At 42.5% G+C, this 19,971-nt stretch overlaps 1 protein-coding gene across 1 annotated transcript in view; it reads left to right on the forward strand.

The window, feature by feature from the left end:
- Positions 1–19,971, forward strand: part of CNTNAP2 (contactin associated protein 2) — a 1,678,538-nt gene that overhangs the window by 1,372,371 nt on the left and 286,196 nt on the right. The window contains exon 15 of the mRNA XM_083188543.1: positions 10,093–10,220. Within this exon, the coding sequence (XP_083044669.1) occupies positions 10,093–10,220 (128 nt within the window). The remainder of the gene's footprint in view (positions 1–10,092; positions 10,221–19,971) is intronic.

The following is a 19,971-nucleotide window of genomic DNA, read 5'->3' on the forward strand; positions in this document are numbered from 1 at the left end:
TACTTATGTTTAATCACCCTCCACGTGTACTTATGCTAAATGACCCTCCACGTGTACTTATAATAAATCACCCTCCACGTGTACTTATAATAAATGACCCTCCACGTGTACTTATAATAAATGACCCTCCATGTGTACTTCTGATAGATGACCCTCCATGTGTACTTCTGATAGATGACCCTCCATGTGTACTTATAATAAATGACCCTCCACGTGTACTTATAATAAATGACCCTCCATGTGTACTTCTGATAGATGACCCTCCATGTGTACTTATAATAAATGACCCTCCATGTGTACTTCTGATAGATGACCCTCCATGTGTACTTCTGATAGATGACCCTCCATGTGTACTTATAATAAATGACCCTCCACGTGTACTTATAATAAATGACCCTCCATGTGTACTTCTGATAGATGACCCTCCATGTGTACTTATAATAAATGACCCTCCATGTGTACTTCTGATAGATGACCCTCCATGTGTACTTATAATAAATGACCCTCCATGTATACTTCTGATAGATGACCCTCCACGTGTTCTTATTCAAAATGACCCTCCATGTGTACTTATACTAATTGACCCTCCACGTGTTGTTATGCTAAATGACCCTCCATGTGTACTTCTGATAGATGACCCTCCATGTGTACTTATAATAAATGACCCTCCATGTGTACTTCTGACAGATGACCCTCCACGTGTTCTTATTCAAAATGACCCTCCATGTGTACTTATACTAATTGACCCTCCACGTGTTGTTATGCTAAATGACCCTTCATGACTACTTATGCTAAATGACCCTCCATGGGTACTTATGCTAAATGACCCTCCATGTGTACTTCTGATAGATGACCCTCCATGTGTACTTATAATAAATGACCCTCTATGTTTACTTACTGTATGATAAATGATACTTCATGTATACTGATGCTAAATGACCTTCTATGTGTACTTATAAAAAGATAAACCCAAAACATTTGTTTTCCTGAACATGATTAGAAGAAAGAAGTGGGTGATTCTGCCATATACGCAAATCTTTCTTAACAGCTGAATAAGTTTTAGTTCCAGCAGTTTTTTTAAGCAAGGTCATCTGTGTACTGAGCAGATTTCTACAAAATGGTGTAATTGGAATAAAAATAATGGCAGCACACATATGCCCATGTTTACAAGCTGGGGAAACTGACAAACTGTATTTTTCCGTACTTTATGGTAGACTGTTTTTTGTAATGAAAAACATCAGTTAATTACCTTGCTGTTTTGCCATTAACGGAAATGTGCTTACAATTTCTCAGACATTAAGCTGTAAATAATTATTTCTGATGAATGGCAAAGCATTTAAAATGTTGTAAAAATGGCTGTTTGAATCATTTGCTAACTAAAACCGTTAAATACAGCTGTTTGCGCATGCACACTCACAGGCACTTAATTTAAACCTCTGACCTTTAGAAGACAGTACTTATTAAACCAGCAATTTATTCCTTCATCATCCACAAAAAGCAGAACAAATGAGCAAGCAAATTATTTATAAACAAAACAACACCTACAAAGTTTTTCTATTTGTGTGCTTAAAGCAATCATTATTATGTTTATCAGTGTGTATTTAATAACGTGCAGATTATGGGTTACTTAATTATCATTGTAATGTTCAATCCTTAAATTTAAAGGTACATTACACTGAAACTATTCTAAGTGTGCTTTGTACAGTTTATCTTACAGTATTTACAAAGAAAGACATTTGCTTCACAGTTACGGCCTGGTTATAAAAGTATATTAAAAATAGAGATCATCGGTTCAGATTTACTCAGGTCTTAACGCCAAATTAGCACTAGTTCGGATTTCTCTTATTGCCTATCCAAAACATGTAACAGTCTATAGCCAATACAATCCAGATTTGAAATCTAAGTAGATCAGTGTAAATCTAAACCGCTCATCTCTAATTACAAAGTACTGACACGTTATACACAAACAGAGCCAGATTAAGGTCTAAATGGGCCTGGAGCTGAAAATGATCAAGGGCCTATTATGCGCAATAATAGGGGTTGTGGCCAGCAGCTAATAATGTGGGGGGCGTGACCAGTGTTCTGGTTGGGTGGTCTGCTCATGGGTGTGTCTCTATTTTTGTAAATACTTTCAACTTATTATATATGCCTGGAAAAAGCAGGGGTCTGACATAGGAAAAATGCAGGGAGATATCCAAAGGTGCACCCGCAGGATGCAGATGTCCTAAGATACTTGCGGGGTGAGGCAGCACTCCAGTCAGAATAAAATAGTGTGCCGAGCGTAGCAAGGCACTGTGCCCTCTGCTTGGTGAGTGCAGCGAACCCGAAAGGGGGAGCGATCCACAGCCCCGCCTTGTCGGCATTGCGGCGGTCGGGAGTCCGGCGTCGGTATTTCGACTGCCAGCATATCATACCGGACCTCATATATCCCTTAGACAAATCATGCAACACAATAGTAACCCCTTTATACTGTACACACCCCTTTATACTCTTACACATTATGCCACATGGAATGAAAAAAAAATTCACACTGACTGAGCCAAAATTCACACTATGGTTCACGGATTGAGTCAAAATTCACGTTATGCCACACAGATTAAGGCAAAAATTCACATTCTGCCACATGGATTGAGCCAAAATACACACTATACCAAACAGATTGAGCAATTATGCACAATATGATTCATAAACGGGCATTGCGCGCCAAAGGTGTGCATTAAAAATTACACCATAATATCCATTACATGTTAAGCCACACACCATAATGTCCATTACGTATTAAGCCAAACACCATAATGCCTATTAAAAATTATGCTACATAAGTGCTGCTTACCTATATGCTCATTGCCAGGGGTTCCATGCTCATTGCCAGAGTTTCCATGCTCATTGCCATGTGGGATTACATGCTCATTGCCAAGGGGGAATACATGCTTGTGGTAACTGAGGGACAGCCGCCGCCAGGCAGAAATGACAGCCATTGACAGCCGGACAGAGAGCAGGGGGCTGCCAGGCTGTATTCAGAGCAATGTAGGTCCCAGCTATTTGATATAATACCCCTTTCACACCAGAAAATGCAGGGATTTACCCAGGAATATTGACCCAGGATCATGCAGGGACATTCCCGGATTGGCCCCTTTTACACCAGCCTAGTTCCTGCATTTTCTGGCGTGAGGAGGAGAGAAAACTACCCTCCCCCCTTTAAACAACCAGCTATATCTTCGGAACCAACTGACCCATTTACACGAGGGATTCGAATTATTTTCAAATGAATTTGGTCCTGTGAAACTGGGCCATTTGGTTCCAGAGAAATCTGTCCTCAAACAACATGAACAACCATGAAATTACATTTCAAAAATGAAAAAAAAAGAAAAATCGGTTTACACGAAATATCTCTAGAACCAATATGGACCAGCCTGGTATCAGATTGAAGGCCCAATTTGGGTTAGACTGAGATCAACCTTGAGCTTCTGTGATGCCGTTGGAACCAGGTGGGAGTCGGAATTTGTGGGTCTCATGTTATCCTATGGAGAAAACGTTCCAGCTTTGCCTGGCAGTATCTCCGGTTTCCGGGGGGCTAGAGACTCGGGGCGGGGCTCGTTGGAAAGCCCTGACCCTCAGCTACAAAATGGGCATATTTAGAGAGTGGACCTGGAGCTGTAGCTCCATCAGGCCCATTGTTAATCCGGCTCTGTACACAAAGAAACACGCTAATTATAAGCAAAAGCCTATACTGTATATGGATCGCTATTTACTGTACATACTGTTGACATGCATGCACACTAAAAACATTGGGGTATTATGCAGGGGGGCCATGTAGAGTGGGCCACACCTTCTGTGTAGCAGACCACCCGCTCAGTTGCACATCTTTCCTTGTGCAGGCAAGTTGATCTCTCCTCCTATGCAGCACCATCTTTCCAGTGATACTTTGGAAGAAGGCACATACTCAGAAACTAGCAAGGGATCTGGCACAATGACTCTCTATGCGGTGCCATCTTCCTGAAAAATGACTAGGAAGGTGGCACCCCAGAGAAAGAGGGACCTCCTCGCTGGCACCCAAGGTCAGTATAATCTGGGTGCAGGATGTGCAGTATCTTTTAAGATGTATTTATTTAGAAAAAGAAGCATGGAAACAGAGGTACATAGATCCAACAAAGTATGCATAAAAAGGTCAATAGCCTCATGTAATAGAACACTATATAATGTCAGGAAAACACATGACCATTCAGATAGAATACAACCAATCAAGAAAGAAAAAGAAAAAAAAACAGACACATGCAAATACAATGATTATAAGATAAAACAGTTAGTAAAAGGACAATATCATACACAAAAGAAAACTTACAGATTCTATCGCCAGCCCCCGCCAGCGGCCGGCTACCGCCAGGGGCGTACGCGCAGGAGATGCTCGCATGCCCCATAGCAACGGAGCCTGCCGACCGTCGCCGCCGGTCCCCACCGGTCCCTGCCGCCTCCCCGCCGTCGCCGACGGTCCCCCTCGCCGCCCCGACACACCCCCCACCCTGAACTGGGCAGCGTCTCCCTGAAGCGGAGACGGGCAGGGAGATGCTGCCCTGCCGCCGTGATACTGGGATGTACATGCGCATGAGACGCACGCGCTTCCCAGTCTCTATCGCCAGCGCTCGTCAGTGAAAGGGATCTGGCAGGCGCCGGGCAAGGATGTGCCCTCATACAACTGAATATAAAAAATTAGGGGTTTAGAAAAGATGAGAGGAACATTTAGGGGAGGGAAGAGGTGTGGCAGGGGGGTATGCAGGGCTGGAGCTACCACTAGGCAGCTTTAGGCAGCTGCCTAGTGCACTAGCCACTAGAGGGCGCCTCTTTACTGTGATGAACATGTAAATTACGTATTTTAAAAGCAATCCCCTGCTGCACCCACTTATATTACCCATTATATTTTCAAATATAATATTGCTGCCCGGGCAGTGGCTATGCTGATCGAGTGACCCGGGCAGTGGCGGTAACAAGTGGGTGACCCGGCAAGTGGCGGCGCCGAGGGGGTGACCCGGCCAGTGGCTGCACCGAGGGGTGACCTGGCCAGGCGCAGTAATGGAATTTTTGCCTAGGGTGCCAAAAAACCTTCCACCAGCCCTGGGGGTACGTGATAACAGTCTATATCAATACATAGAAAAAGAGAGAGCATATACAGTACTTATAAAAACCAGACAAATAGGGACCTCAGTTAACATACATGAACTCAAAAATCATTCTGAAGTTGTTCATATAGATAACAGTTTGTTGTTCAAAACAACATACATATGTAGGTTTGTTGCTTGAGTCCAATTTATCAATAAATAAACTCCATTTATTGTAGAATTCGACAACCTCACATCCAGAAACAGTTAAGGTGGCTCATCTGTCATAACATAATAACGGCAAGAGCAACTGTTTCACAGAAAGAGAAAAATAAGAACCTTCTTTGCCACAATGACTATAGTCTCCAGCAAAGGGAAGGTGGCTCCCACAATGCACACCCAAAGACCAATTGTCAGACTTGGAACATAACAGCACCAACTGATTCATACATTGGTCCTTATTCTGATTGACGGCTCCGTGTACGGGCAGACGGACGATGTTTGGTCTTTGCGCATGTGCAGAGGCGTTTCTGCGCATGTGCAAATGCCTTGCGCGTCCGAACATGGCGTGAGGTCCGTGCAGAAAACGATAGGTCGGAACCATCTGAGCAGGGGGTGGAGAGGGGTGTGAAGGGCTGTTTGGGCTCATTACCATATGCATACGCCCCGCGTTTCATGGGCCTTCCCATGAAAATGCTGGGCGTACGTATGGTAATGCAGTCGTGACACACGTGTGGGGGGGCGGACAGCTGACATAGCCGGATGTCAGCTGCCCACCCATATCCCTGCTTTCATATGGAAAAATGTCTGGAGCACTCGTTGCTGCCTGACCACTTGGTCCATCATTCGATGGTCGGCGACCATTGGAGAATGGGGGAGGTTCCCACAGATGGAGGAGGTGTTCACATGAAACATACACTTGTGGTCCGTTCGCTCAGTGTCTTACCGCATTCGGACGGTGTGAGCAATCCGTACAGTAGGCAGGGCTAAGAACACTCGGTTCCTGTCCGAAATACGCATCCATCCGAATCAACTAGAATAAGGGCCATACAGTAGGTGCAGAGAAAATAGGTAATTTATTTAAAAATAAAAACCATAATTTTACCCCCAAATGTGAGTAATTTCCCACATTTCCATAAATGGTGTACTGTAGTAGCCTAAATATTTCAGCTACTGACGGTGGAGGACCAAAAAGCAGAATATTGAAGTAATATAGAAGTAAACCTACAGATGGAGCCGGGCTAAACTTTGCAGCATGGGCTGGCGATACTTTCGCCAGCCCTGGCAGCCACCCCATGGCAACGGAGATTCCCCCAGGTCCCTGACGCCTCTCTCGACACCGCCGCCGGTCCCCCTCGCTGCCCCAACTACCCCCCCCCTAACCCTGCCCATCTCCCTGCGGCCAAAGCTGACAGGGGCTACATCTGTAATTGTATAGGTCATAGAGGCAAGAGATAAATTTGATTTTTGCAAATAAAGAAAGATGGATGGGCAGATTTAAAAAAAATCCTGCTTGCTCCCCCATCCACCAGAATTCCCACACCCCTAAACCTCCATATCACTGTTCAGATGGAATAATTTGCGCTAATTTGTATCATGGTCCACTCTCTTGGTAATGCTGGTAATGTGGTCATTGTAAAGCTGGGGGTGGGGCTATGATGATGCAATCCCATCACCACACCCCCAGACCACCTCCAGCATGCCCCATGCTTAGGAACATGGCTGCTCCTTCCCTCCCTGCTCCCTAAGAAAGAACACTGAAAAATTCTGTGGTACATTTACTAAGATGGGAGTTCTTTGGAAGATGGAATGTTGCCAATAGCAGCCAAGCAGATTCTATATATTATCTTCTAGAAGGTGCTAAATAAATAAGAAGTAGAATCTGATTGGTTGTTATTGGTGATATCCCATCTTCAATATTACTCCTATTTTAGTAAATGTACCCCTACATTTCCAGAAACATTATGGATCTGGAAAGTGATCAAATGGAGAGTGATAAACCACCAACCAATCAGCTCCTACCTATGATTTTTCAAACACAGCCTGTGACATGGCAGTTAGGAGCTGACTGGCTGGTGGTTTATCAGTTTTCAAGCATAGTAGATCTGGCCTTAACTGGGAGCACTAAAGTCTGAAATCTTCCAGAGACATCAGACTAATCTTGCAGCTGCAGTAAATATAAACATTTTTCAGAAAGCACAAACTAATTAATTCTTTATTAGTTGGTCAGACTGTCTATTGGTGAGAAAAAAAGCAAAGCCTTGCTTTTTCCAAGGAGGTATACTGAAGGTATAAATAGTTTGGGTGCTTTAAATAATAGAACAAGATCTGGGAAATGATGAGGTACACAGGGATTAAACTCTGATGTAGAAGAAAACAGAAGAGCAAGTTGTGTATCTGACATTTTATAATACATTGTTAATGAGCAGCTGAAATTTTGGAGTAGGCTTTGGTATTAGAAAACAAATCATTAGCCTGTTTTGCAATTCTGAACAAACTCAGGGTTAAATGAAATAGCCTGTGATTTGCAAGCGTTGCATAGTCTGCCCAATTTTTTCAAAAGGAAACCATTCAAAAGTAGAAAACAAACCTGGTTTTGCCTTTTACTTATTTGCCACTTTAAAACTCTTGCCAGAGTAGCCAAAAACCAGGCAACACCTGCAAGTCACAGGCTATTACATTCAGTGGCGCTGACAGTTGTGCCATGCCTAGATTCTTGAGGGGTGTGGCCAATGCAGGGAGCACTCCGATTGACTAGTTTCACAAGAGCCTGGGGTGGTCTTAGGCGTGTATGAAGCAAGCATGCTCATTTACAAGCATGGCTGCATGGCGCCTAGTGCCTAAAGCGCTGCCAATCCCTAAAGGGAACCATCCTACACATATATTACACTAGTAAGAATTAAAGCAAATGCTTTGAAAGCTAGTCTGCTACCTTGTGATTGGCTCTGTATTTGTGCATGTAGTTTGAGATGTAGTTTCACTCACTGCCAACAGATGCCAGTGTTTTGGAGACACACAAATGGACACTCAGGGCCAGCGTTTTTCTGCTCTGCGACTGTCTGTAAGGCATACCTCCCAACTTTTGACCCCGAAAAGGGGGCGGGCGTATGCAAATGAGGGCGCTGCATATGCTAATGAGCCGCGACCTCATTTTCATACGAGAATAGACGCTGTGCGCATGCGCACAGCGTCTATTCTACTAGATTGGGGGGTCTCCCAACTGCCACCCCCCGCAGCGGGACAATGCCTGCCGCGGGTGGGACAGCGGGACAGGACCCGAAAATCGGGACTGTCCCTCTAAAATCGTGACAGTTGGGAGGTATGTGTAAGGATGTGCGCTGCTGCCAGCTGCCGCTGTGCCTGTCAGTGTATGACAGATAGCTGAACCAGCAGCAGAAGGTGAGGGAGGGGAGGACATACTTCGGAGAAAGCAGCAGCAGGGGAAGTCCCACATCTCCCTCACTGCGGTGCCCAGCCCCTCCCCCCTGATCTCAGAATCAGGGTCAGGACAGCATGTCCCGAGTTGTGATTGGAGGAGCTCAGCACATGCTGATTAGATGAGCCCCTGATTGGAGGAGCTGGTCACATGCCCCTCTGACCCCTGCAACACTGAGGATCCCACGGCTGATGGCTCCATCTGTGACTACAGTATTTATCCAGTGCCCTACCTCCTCTATCTCTGTAGCTACTACTCCTGTGTCTGTGAAGCCTCTCTCTCTTCTGCCCAGCATGTCACCCTTCTCTTTACCCAGCACCTGCCCTTCTCTCTCTATCCAGCATCTGCTCCCCTGTCTCTCTGCCCAGCATCTATTCCCTCACTTATCAGCATTTGCTTCCCTCTTCTGCCCAGAATCTGTTCCACACTCTTTACCCAGCATCTACAACCCCATCCCTTCTGCCAAGTATCTGCCCCCTCTCTCTCTGCAGTACAAGGGAAGGGGGAGGGGGGACACAGTTATGATCAGTTAAAACATAACATTTATTAACATATGAATAAAAAGGGAAAATACATCACAGTACGCACTAAACACTAGGGGTGAGATTTAATAGGATGAGAGATTCAGAAAGTGAGAGATTTGGTAAGAAATCTCCAGTTTTTTTAAAGCGGCAATCATTTACACTGCTAAACCAGTTTGATTTTGCAGTGTAAATGATTGCCACTTTAAAACAACTGGAGATTTCTCACCAAATCTCTCACTTACTGAAACTCTCATCCTATTAAATCTCACCCTAAGCCTGCAAAATAGTCGGACACAGGGCCTGATTCAGCAAGACTCGCTAACCAGCAATCATTCGCTGCTTAGCGAGTCCATAAATGCTGAACTGCGGAAATGGATAAATTACTGTCTTGCCCAGAAAAAGAGTATAGGATAGTGAATGGGTACCACAGCTTTGTGGACCGCTGTCCCAGCTCTACCACCCCTCTCTCTGCTGAGCATCTATCTCCAGCATCTGTCCAACTCTCTCTCTCTACCCAGCAACTGTCCCCTCTCTCTTTGCTCAGCATCTAGGGTTACTATTATGTGGCTATGCCCCGTGCTTATGATAACATGCCATATTTGTGTGCCTTTTTTTTTTAAATGAGAGGGTGCAAATTTAGAGTTTGCAGGGGGGTGCCGGACACCCTAGCACCGGCCCTGCGGGACACTAGACATATATCTATATAGATGATACATGGATACATGCTAAGTGGTCTCCCTCCTGCACTTATCTTTCATACCCCAGTCAGTAATAAGCTAAATATTGAAGGGTGTTCACACAGTGCGATTTTACTTGCATTTGTCCATTCGGTTTTTAATAGAAAAATAGACTAGATTGAATTGTGTGTACAGGGCATAAGCATTTTTTGTTTGTTTGTTTGTTTGCATCTTAGCAAATGATGTAAATATCATGTGTTATCATAAAGTTAATAAAAGGGTACTACCAGTATATAAATAAAATTTCAATTTTTCATATTATTATTAGTCAGTGACTAATCATTATATCTCTTGTGAAATAGGAGGAAGGATGATGGCATCTTGTCCTACAAAGATCACCTGCCAGTAACACAAGTTGTGATTGGGGATACATATCGTTCTTCATCAGAGGCCAAGTTGTCTATTGACCCTCTCCGCTGCTATGGAGACAGTAAGTTTATATTTCATTCAAACACAACCAAAGACCAATAACCAGCACGTATAGAAAGAAAGGTTTTGATGCTGGTGAGCACTGCACAGACAATAAATTAATTAAAATAAATGTATATCCACTAGATTAAGGTGTATCTTGCACTATCACTTAACCAATTGTCAGTATAGGAATGGTTAATAATACCTTATAATAAAAAAGATAAATACTGTACAGCTCATTATCAGCTTTTATTTGTGGATTCTATCATCAGCTAGTGTGAGTTCTCATAGTTTGCAGCTAGTTTATTTGCCTATAGGTGTACAGTAGGCTATTTATAATAAACTCTTCTCAGTTCTCCCTCATTATCATTGCTTGACATTGCTTGAAATAAGTAACATAGATGTTAATGCCGAGTATCGAATTAAAAAATGATGTTACTTATAGTGTGTGATCCATTTGGCAAAGGTCTCATTATAGCATATAGCACTATAATCACTGTCCAGTTAGTTAGTCAGTACTTAATGACCAGAAGAACCCACTATGTGATCTCTCATAATATTTTTCATTAATTGCCCCAGTTTTCAACACAAATGCGTTTTTCTAGAGTTTACTGAGATTCATTAGATGCAAAATGGTTAGTATACTATCCAATTACCATGTTCCTCAATGGCCATTATTAGCTCTCTGTGGTCCTATCATTAGTGTAACTTAAAGGTTCCATAAGCTTGGCTCAGGCAAAGGAATATCATTGTGATACTGATGTGTGCTTCACTATATGAGCTTTTCTCAAGGCTAAACTATTAGGGGGGGCGATGTATCAAAACTTGGACAGGTGGAGCAGCCAATCAACTCAGAAACTATCATGTCATAGCATGGGCTTGATAACTGATAGCTAGAAGCCAGTTGGTTGCTATAGACAACTTTTAAACCTGAAGTCCTGACTCTAAGCAATGCACAATGCTGCAAAATTTCCTAAAATAGTGCACATGCATTATATAACGTGTAGACACTTACAGTGGGGGTCTCCGTGCTTGCATATTTGACTGTACAAACATGCATAAGGCATGTAATGAGTTTGTAATGACGTTTGACTAACATCTCAGAGGGGAGACGCCATTAGGCACTACTCACCGTGCTTCGGCATCTACTTATGAATCAGGCCCTTAATGTGGGAACATCAGTATTGAAGTCAATAGAGAGTATTTACGAAAGCAGATGCATAATGTAATTGTGCTATAACCTTTAGGACCACATTCCATAAACTGTGGGGTGATCTGCACAGTCTCTTAGTAAGGGGTTCAAGTGATGCTAGCAGAAAGGAACTATAACTGCAACCTCAGGGCTGATACCGTATGCTGATCACAGTTACTGTATGAATAGCTTTATACACTTACCAGGGGAACAGAGTGGCATCCTATTAATTTTGTGCCCCCCCCCCCCCCCCCCCATCCATTGATTAATTATAATATTTTTCACCTACATGCTCGTTTTCCGGGGGGGGGGGGGGGGGCTTGCTCAATTTCAGTTACTTTTTCTTGCCAAGTGTTACATGGTTACATGCTGATTGCCAGGGGTTTCTTGCTCATTAGAGATGCGATAGATAGATAGATAGATAGATAGATAGATAGATAGATAGATAGATAGATAGATAGATAGATAGATAGATAGATAGATAGAATCAGAAATACACAGGGCCACCTTCAAGGGGGACAAGGCTAGTAGAGGTGGGCACAGCAGTGAATTTTGCGGATTGTGGATGGAGCTACATTGAGGGATAAGATGGGCAGATATAGTTGGAGGGCAAAGGGATATCCCAGGGATAAATGTGAGCAAATACAAGTGAGGGTAAGGGGGATAACAATGAGATACATGGGGTCAGATGTAGTTTGGGGGAGAACGATGTCCCAAGGAGAACACACATAGGTCTGGGTTAGAGGGTTGAGAGAGCGGGGTGTGGCCAACACTTGCTTCGCTGACCATTAGAGAGTACACCATCTGGGTCCCTTAACAAATATATATATAAATATATATATTTATATATATATATATATATACTGCTAGTGCACGCATAGTACCACCGATGCACTGTAGAGAATACATCATAGTTCTGTGTAGTATAATGTAGCATGAGTCTTACAAGGTAGCATATGTATAATGTATAACCCAAATGCAATCTGGAACCTGATCCTGATTGGCTGCCTGCCTGTGAGCTTCAGTTGGCTTGCAGACAAGATTCCCACTAGGCCGACTTACCTCCAAAGTCTGCTTTGCTTGCTGACATGTGACCGTGCATGCCCACTACACTCATTATATTGCATTATTCCCACTCGTTCTGTCTATGCCATCCAATGATACTGCCATAACTACACAGCATGAGATAGATAGATAGATAGATAGATAGATAGATAGATAGATAGATAGATAGATAGATAGATACTGTAGATAGACAGACAGGCTTAGAATTCTGGGTACAATCATCTGTGAGACTTGTCATATTTGACACATACAGTGGATACATTGAAATCCTTCCACTGAGCTTGGAATGAATTATTTTTTAGAACCATTATTTTAAAAGTTAAAGTGTTTTGACAGTGCTTACATAATTATTTCTATTGTTCAATGATTTCGCATCTTTGTAGATAATAAAGAATACGTTAGCAGCCCTCTTTGTGGTTAATGAGAAAGTTCTGCCAATCATACTTATTTGTGATAAAAGATAATAGTAGCGGCATAAAAGCCACACTTCACAGATGGGATGCTGCTGCTAATGCCACCAGCTCTGCTATTTATTTCCATATTAACCAGGTTTATTATTGTGCAAACAGCAATCAATCCTGGGGAAGATGTTGTTGGGTTTGATTTCTGTGCTCATCAAGTAGTGTAATTAATAAAAATGTTTCTTTGTTATATTATGTTTCAGATGGATGTGATAACTTAGACATTCTTTTTCTTTGTGTCTTTATTGTTAAGAATGTAAGAAAATAATTGCTTGCAGAGCAAGAAGATGAACTCTGCATATCTAATTAATACTCAATGTAGAAATGATGCACTTAAGATACCGTCATGCTGTATGTGTCACTAGGCTGGAGTCCTCATAGTGGACCAAACACAATTCTTCTCTGAATTCAGGCATTTACATTATGGAATTAAGTACTTTAATAATTAGAAAATCACTTTAAATACCAAATCTATTCATTGGGGCAGTTGTATTAAGCCTAGTGAAGAGATAAAGTGGAGATAAAGTGGAAGGTGATAACGCACCAGCCAATCAGCTCCTAAGTGTCATTTTTCAAACACAGCTGATTGGCTGGTGCGTTCTCACCTGGTTTTTCTCCAATTAATCTCTTCACCAGGCTTAATACATTTGCCCCAGTGTTACGTACCACTCATACTAACCATATAGACTAGCATGTCATATTGAATGTGGCACACACAAATGTGTAGCGGAATCCTGCAAAGAAAACCAAGCAGCCGCTTAGGACTCACCACAGGGCTGTTTAAAGGAGGTTATACTTACTTGCAGTGGTGCCATACGGGATGGGAGAAATCACGAATCAGGAACTGCACTTGCAGCACTCTAGAATCAAATGTGAAATGAGGTGTACCAAGGGGGGAGGGCTTTGTAGAGGTGGCATGACAGTCAGGGGAGTGGGGAAGTGGCGATGGATGATCGAGGGTCCCGAGTCACCACCTGAAGCTCTGTGTGGTCCTCACTGCTCTTATCTCTGTGGGCATCACTCTGGACACTGCTGTATGTCTCTGGGGATCAGAGAGTGGGAAGGGGGGGAATGAAATTTTGGTACTGTAGATGGTGTATTTCTGTAGGGAGAGAGAGGGTAGGGTGTGCAAGATACCCTGGTGCCCTCTGTAACAGATTAATAGATGAGTAACTGCACTCAGAGGGGTAAATGTACTAAGATGGGAGTTCTACTGAAGTTGGGATGTTGCCCATAGCAACCAATCAGATTCTACTTATTTATTTAGTACCTTCTAGAAGATAAGAGATAGGATCTGTTTAGTTGCTATGGGCAGCATCCTATCTTCAATAGACCTTCTATTTAAGCAAATTTACCCAGAGACTGAATATAAATAACTGTATTAAATCGAATGGTAGACCTATGGATGGTCGACAGTCATTAGGTCGACATCGTTGGGTCGACACACATGAAGGTCGACAGGTGTCTAGGTCGACATGGGTGAAGGTCGACAGGAGTCTAAGTCGACATGGAACATGGTCGCTAGGGATTTAGGTCGACACATGCATTAGATCGACATAGGTTAGGTTGACAGTTGACATGGGGTTTTCCACTGTTTTTGAGCCGACATGTGCCGCCAGGTGGTATTTTATGCCCTACCATCCACTAGAGCGTGGTGGGAGAATAAAATAGTGTGCCGAGCGTAGCGAGGCACCCAGTCCAAAGCATGGCGAGCGCAGCGAGCCATGAAAGGCGACGCCGTGCAGTTAAAACTGTGTCCATGTCGACTGTGTCGTCATTCAGGTAAAAAAACTGTGAAAAAACCATGTCGACCTTTTGACTGTTGACCTAACCCATGTCGACCTAACTCATTGGTGTCGACCTAGAACCCTGTCGACCATGTCCCATGTTGACCTAGACCGCCGTCGACCTTCAGCCATGTCGACCTAGACCCCTGTTAACCTTCCTTTATGTCGACCCAACGGTGTCGACCTAATGACTGTCAACCATCCTTTGGTCGACTAAGCAATCCCAACCCATTAAATCATATCCAAAATACACCAACATTTCGGAGTCAGCATGCACCTTGGATTTCTTTAATTTGGCACAACCCAAAGCAATTGTATCTGTGGGATTTAGCCCTCAATGAACCAGCAAGATTTCTGACACTTTGACAGCCAAAATAGGCTCCAGCAGATCTAAAGATCTCAACTATTGCGCTGCAGGATTTATTTCTCAAAAATAGTGATACTTGTTTTATTGATTTTTTCCAAAAACAATTGAATAATTTCCTCTAAGTCTAATTCCTAAATACTGTATATATTCTCTTTGGACGACTGCGTCCCTTTAAGCTCTGTAGAAAGTACTTAACACAGCAACTTCAGTTTCTTGAAAAAAAAAAAATCATATTCCCACAATGTACATAATACTTTTACTTTATCGTTCTGCACAAATGTGATAAAAGAACACTGTTGGGACAAATATCACGTTAGTTCTATTGTACCAATACAATGTTAATCAATTGTTCAAGAAACATTTTTCAAAAAGGTCTCTGAGCAGTTCAAAATGTTGCTAGTAGTACAATAAATCATGCATTGCTTTTACCTTAAAGTCTCTCCATAAAACGGTTTGTTTACAGCAGGTATTACAGGACACCCTGGCCAAATCCAGTAGTGAGAGCTACATATATGATAAAATAGTACACACAATTATGTACAAAACTGATAAAATATCTAAATGTTATAATGTAGCAGTTGGGTGAGAGTTTTTCTCATTCTTCCTACTAGTACTAAAAATATCATCTATATACAGTATGTCCAGTGTCCGTGTGACTCCAAAACACTGCCATCTATTGACAGCAAGTGAAACTACAAGTACTAGCTTTGGAAGCATTTGCTTTGAGCGGGCTTACACTGCCATCTATTGGCAGTAAGTGAAACTACAACTACTAGCTTTGGAAGCATTTGCTACGAGCGGACTTAATAGTATTATAAATATAGTGTAAATGTTGCAAATGTTGGACCTACATCTGCTGCACCTGCAGTACAGCATGGTTTTGCTCAGTTGTGTGGTTTTTTGCTTTGCTTGTAAACCTGAATCAGACCCATTGACCTTAGTTGGATTTAATGAGCAAAACCTTCTTCTTTGCTGAATCAGTAAACATGATGAAGGTAAAGGTATCACCAATGGGAACCTCATCTCTGAGCCCTAAAGAAATCTAGTGGGTTTCATAATCTAGAGCATGGGTCCTCAAACTGCGGCCCTCCAGATGTTGTGAAGCTACAAATCCCAGCATGCCTTGCCACAGTTTTGCTATAAGGGAGTGTTAAAACTGTGGCAAGGCATGCTGGGATTTGTAGTTTCACAACATCTGGAGGGCCGCAGTTTGAGGACCCATGATCTAGAGGGTTATTGGGAGCTGAGGTCTGTAGTGCGAATTTGCAGGACGATCCATTATCGATCGACTGTGCATGAATATGGATTAGGGTGTGCCTGCGTACGGTCAAAGAGCAACAAAGATCAGTAATCTTTTATTTGCAATCCCCTTGCAACTTGACTGACAGGAAGTTGGTGTTTAGGGGTGGAACCGCCCATTTTCTGGAAGTGTCAGAAAAACCGCAGGCGTGCCCAGGTGTTTTCAGGGAGGGTTTGTGATGTCAGCTCCAGCTTTGATCCACCTACCTCTGTCACAGACTTGCGGTAGGGTCAGCGTTAAATACATTGGTACTTATGTAATATCTGGGCTCCCGTTTTTCTTATGAGACTGCGTCCCCTTGCGGGGCTCGCTGCGCTCGCCACGCTTCGGGCACGGTGGCTCGCTGCGCTCGCCACACTATATAAAATCAACTCCATGCGTATTTGGATAGTAGGGGTATGAAAAAATGGGGTGCATTTAACATGGGAGCCCAGATAATACATAAGTACCAATACATTTGCCCAGACAGGGAAAAACATTTGATGGTAAAAGAAGGTATTTTCGCAAGCCATTCGCTTACTTGCACAGGGCGGGTTTTCACGCAGTGACTACTTGATCAAGGGGCTCTGCAAAATTGCACATCAGCAATCAGTTCTGAATAACCCCCTCAATCTAAAAGAACTAGATTTCAATGTGACACTTCTGCTATGTAAAATTAGTCCCTTACGCTCCTAAAATGGGAGCCAATATACTGTAGGACTGTTAAATGTAATGTCAGTTAAGAAATAAGTGGTCAAACCCTTTTACCTAAACATAAAATCGAGGGTTCCAATAGGCAAATACACATTTCTTCTCCTATGTAAGCTACAGTAGTATCAGTATTGAAAATATAAGTAGTCAAACACCCTTTTGGCCAATTGTAAAATCTGGTCTGTTATTAGCAAATTAAGGGCTGACTCCCAAAAAATGCTAATCCATAATCAGATTATTTCATTAACTAAATTAATGGCATCACACACAATTTACTATTGCCATGGATACATTAAGGTAGACAACCACGATTAGAAGAAAAATTAAAGAATGTAAAAAAAAAATTAAATCATAAAAAAAAATTAAACCCATTTCTCTTCTCCTGGGTACTTCCTCAGGCAGTGTTGAATGAATGTGTCTGAATAGATTTTTATCCAGTTAAAGTGCCCAACCTAATTTGTTAGCATGCATGTGCGATTATTCATACCTGCAATCCATAGGAAATGCATTATGCATCTTAATGTGAGATTATTCTGTCCAATAAAGTTGCTTCATAAACTAATACCTGTGCACTCGGGGCGTGGTATAGCTCACAAACAGGGGTTAAAGTGAGGGAAATGGGGTGGAACTGAGTTCCACCACCTCTATTGGTGAGGTGGAACATTGTAACCTCCACATTGGCCCTGCACAGTAATTCTCACAGAACAGCATTCTAGTTTGCAGGGGGATGTGAAAAACCGTACCACTGGCCCTGTCTCTGCCTAATGGGGGGAGGGGAGAGGGTGTAATTAGGTGGCATAGAGAAATGAGTTCCCCCACCTCTGCTTGACCACTTTATGCATTGCTCACAAATTATGTCTAAGTCGACAGTCATTAGGTTGACAACAAAATGCAGACTTACACAAAGTAAACATCCGGATACCGTGCACAAGTTCTATCCGTCTGCTTTCATGATACTGGGAAACAAGCACATACTATGACACAGGCTGTATTCTTGGATTCTAATGTCAGATTTACAATCTCTATTTCTGTGTTTTAATGGCCATAATAAGATAAACACATTTATTTCATTCAGAGTTATTGAGCTAATTCCATAAATTTATTGAATGTAATTGGAGCCTTCAAGGTACCGATGCAGAATTAACTTTAACAAGGGAGAACCATATAATTATAGCAGGCTTTTACTAGTTATCTGTTGGCTGAAATGTAGGCATTTATTGTGATAATAAACACTCCCTCATGTGCATTGCAATCAATATAGTCACCATCACCAGCCAATGTGATAAGCCAGTAATTTATGTCATGCAGTCATGGAGCAGCATACATTCATTATGCCATAGCTTTGGCACTTTATGAACTTAGGGGGTTATTTAGAGTTGAGCTCATGTGCAATTCACAATACGTTCATATATCAAATGACTGCACATGCGTACTGATTGTAGCGTGCATGCACAAGCCAAACGAGCAACAATCAATATAAAAAATATCTAATCGCAATCCCCTTACATACATACATACATACATACTTAGTGTTCATTCTAGCACCCGCCAGCATTGAAAACCCATGCAGTTCCTCTTCCCTGCCTGGGGAGTCGCTGTCTGCTGTAGTGCTTCTAGCACAGTGTGGTCTGTATATCAGCACTGATATGCATACCAGATCTGTGCTAGAAACACCACAGCAAACAGCGACACCCTAGGCAGGGAAGAGGAACTGCATGGGTTTTCAATGCTGGTGGGTTCTAGAATGAACACTAATACATACATACATACATACATACATACATACATACATACATACATACATACATACATACATACATACATACATTCATTCATACACACATATTACACTCCCTCATCAAAACAGGACTGCCACTGGGAAATTGTTGGGAGGTATATAGAACTACCATATGACTTCCTGAAATATGCTAACATCAGTAACTGTCCACTAATTGCTGGCTGTCTCAACATTTTACATAGAGACACACAAGATAACCCCTAATGTGAATGAACATAAAATGCTTCTGATATAACATTAGAATTTTGCAATTCCCAGGATACATTCATTAACTTCCCTTGTGGCACCATATACATAAATGATAATAATTATAATAATATTATTATTATTATTATTATTAATAATAATAATAATAATAATAATAATAATAATAATAATAATAATAATAATAATAATAATAATAATAATAATATAAGTAATATGTAAGCATTTTCCAGAATAAGGTTATCAGCAATTCACAGCTTTAAAAATAAATTTCTGGAAGGGCGTACTTTTCTAAACATTGACTACTTTGATGCTGCAGTTACCAGACACTGTTCAGGTGGTACAGGTGGCAAAACTAGCTGGACAGGTATTGAAAATATACATACTACAGCGTTACATATGTAGACCACATAGCGCCAACATTTCCCTCTTACAACATAGAATGAAATTTTACAGTTATGATTATTATTATTAGAAGTAGTAAAAGTCAGGGCCGTCTTAACGTTAGTGAGGGCCCCTGGGCAAACTAATTCACTATGCCCCCACCCCTCTCTTCTCCCCACCACTCACCTTACCAGCAGGGATCCGGGGGGCGGCTAGTAGCCTGTAGCACTATTTGCCACGGGCCTCCCCCTGCACTGACCAGAGAGAGACGCTATTACCGCAGACGGCTCCCTTCAGTGTGGGCGGGCTAGAAGGCGGCTCCCCATGTCACTCCATCAGGCGGCTTCTCCCCGGCAGGCTCTCCCCTGTGGCGGCGGCTGCTTGTGTAGCGGCAGCGGCCAGGACTTGGCAGCAGAAGATGGCAGAAGATGGTTATTCTTTTGACGGCTCCCCCCCTTCTGGCACCGATGAGTATAGCAGCGGCGGCCGGGACTTGGGTAGCAGGAGGTGGCTCTCTCTGCT

This window comes from Crinia signifera, chromosome 5 (genome assembly GCF_055691185.1).
Source record: "Crinia signifera chromosome 5, ASM5569118v1, whole genome shotgun sequence".
In the NCBI taxonomy this organism is placed as follows: Eukaryota; Metazoa; Chordata; class Amphibia; order Anura; family Myobatrachidae; genus Crinia; species Crinia signifera.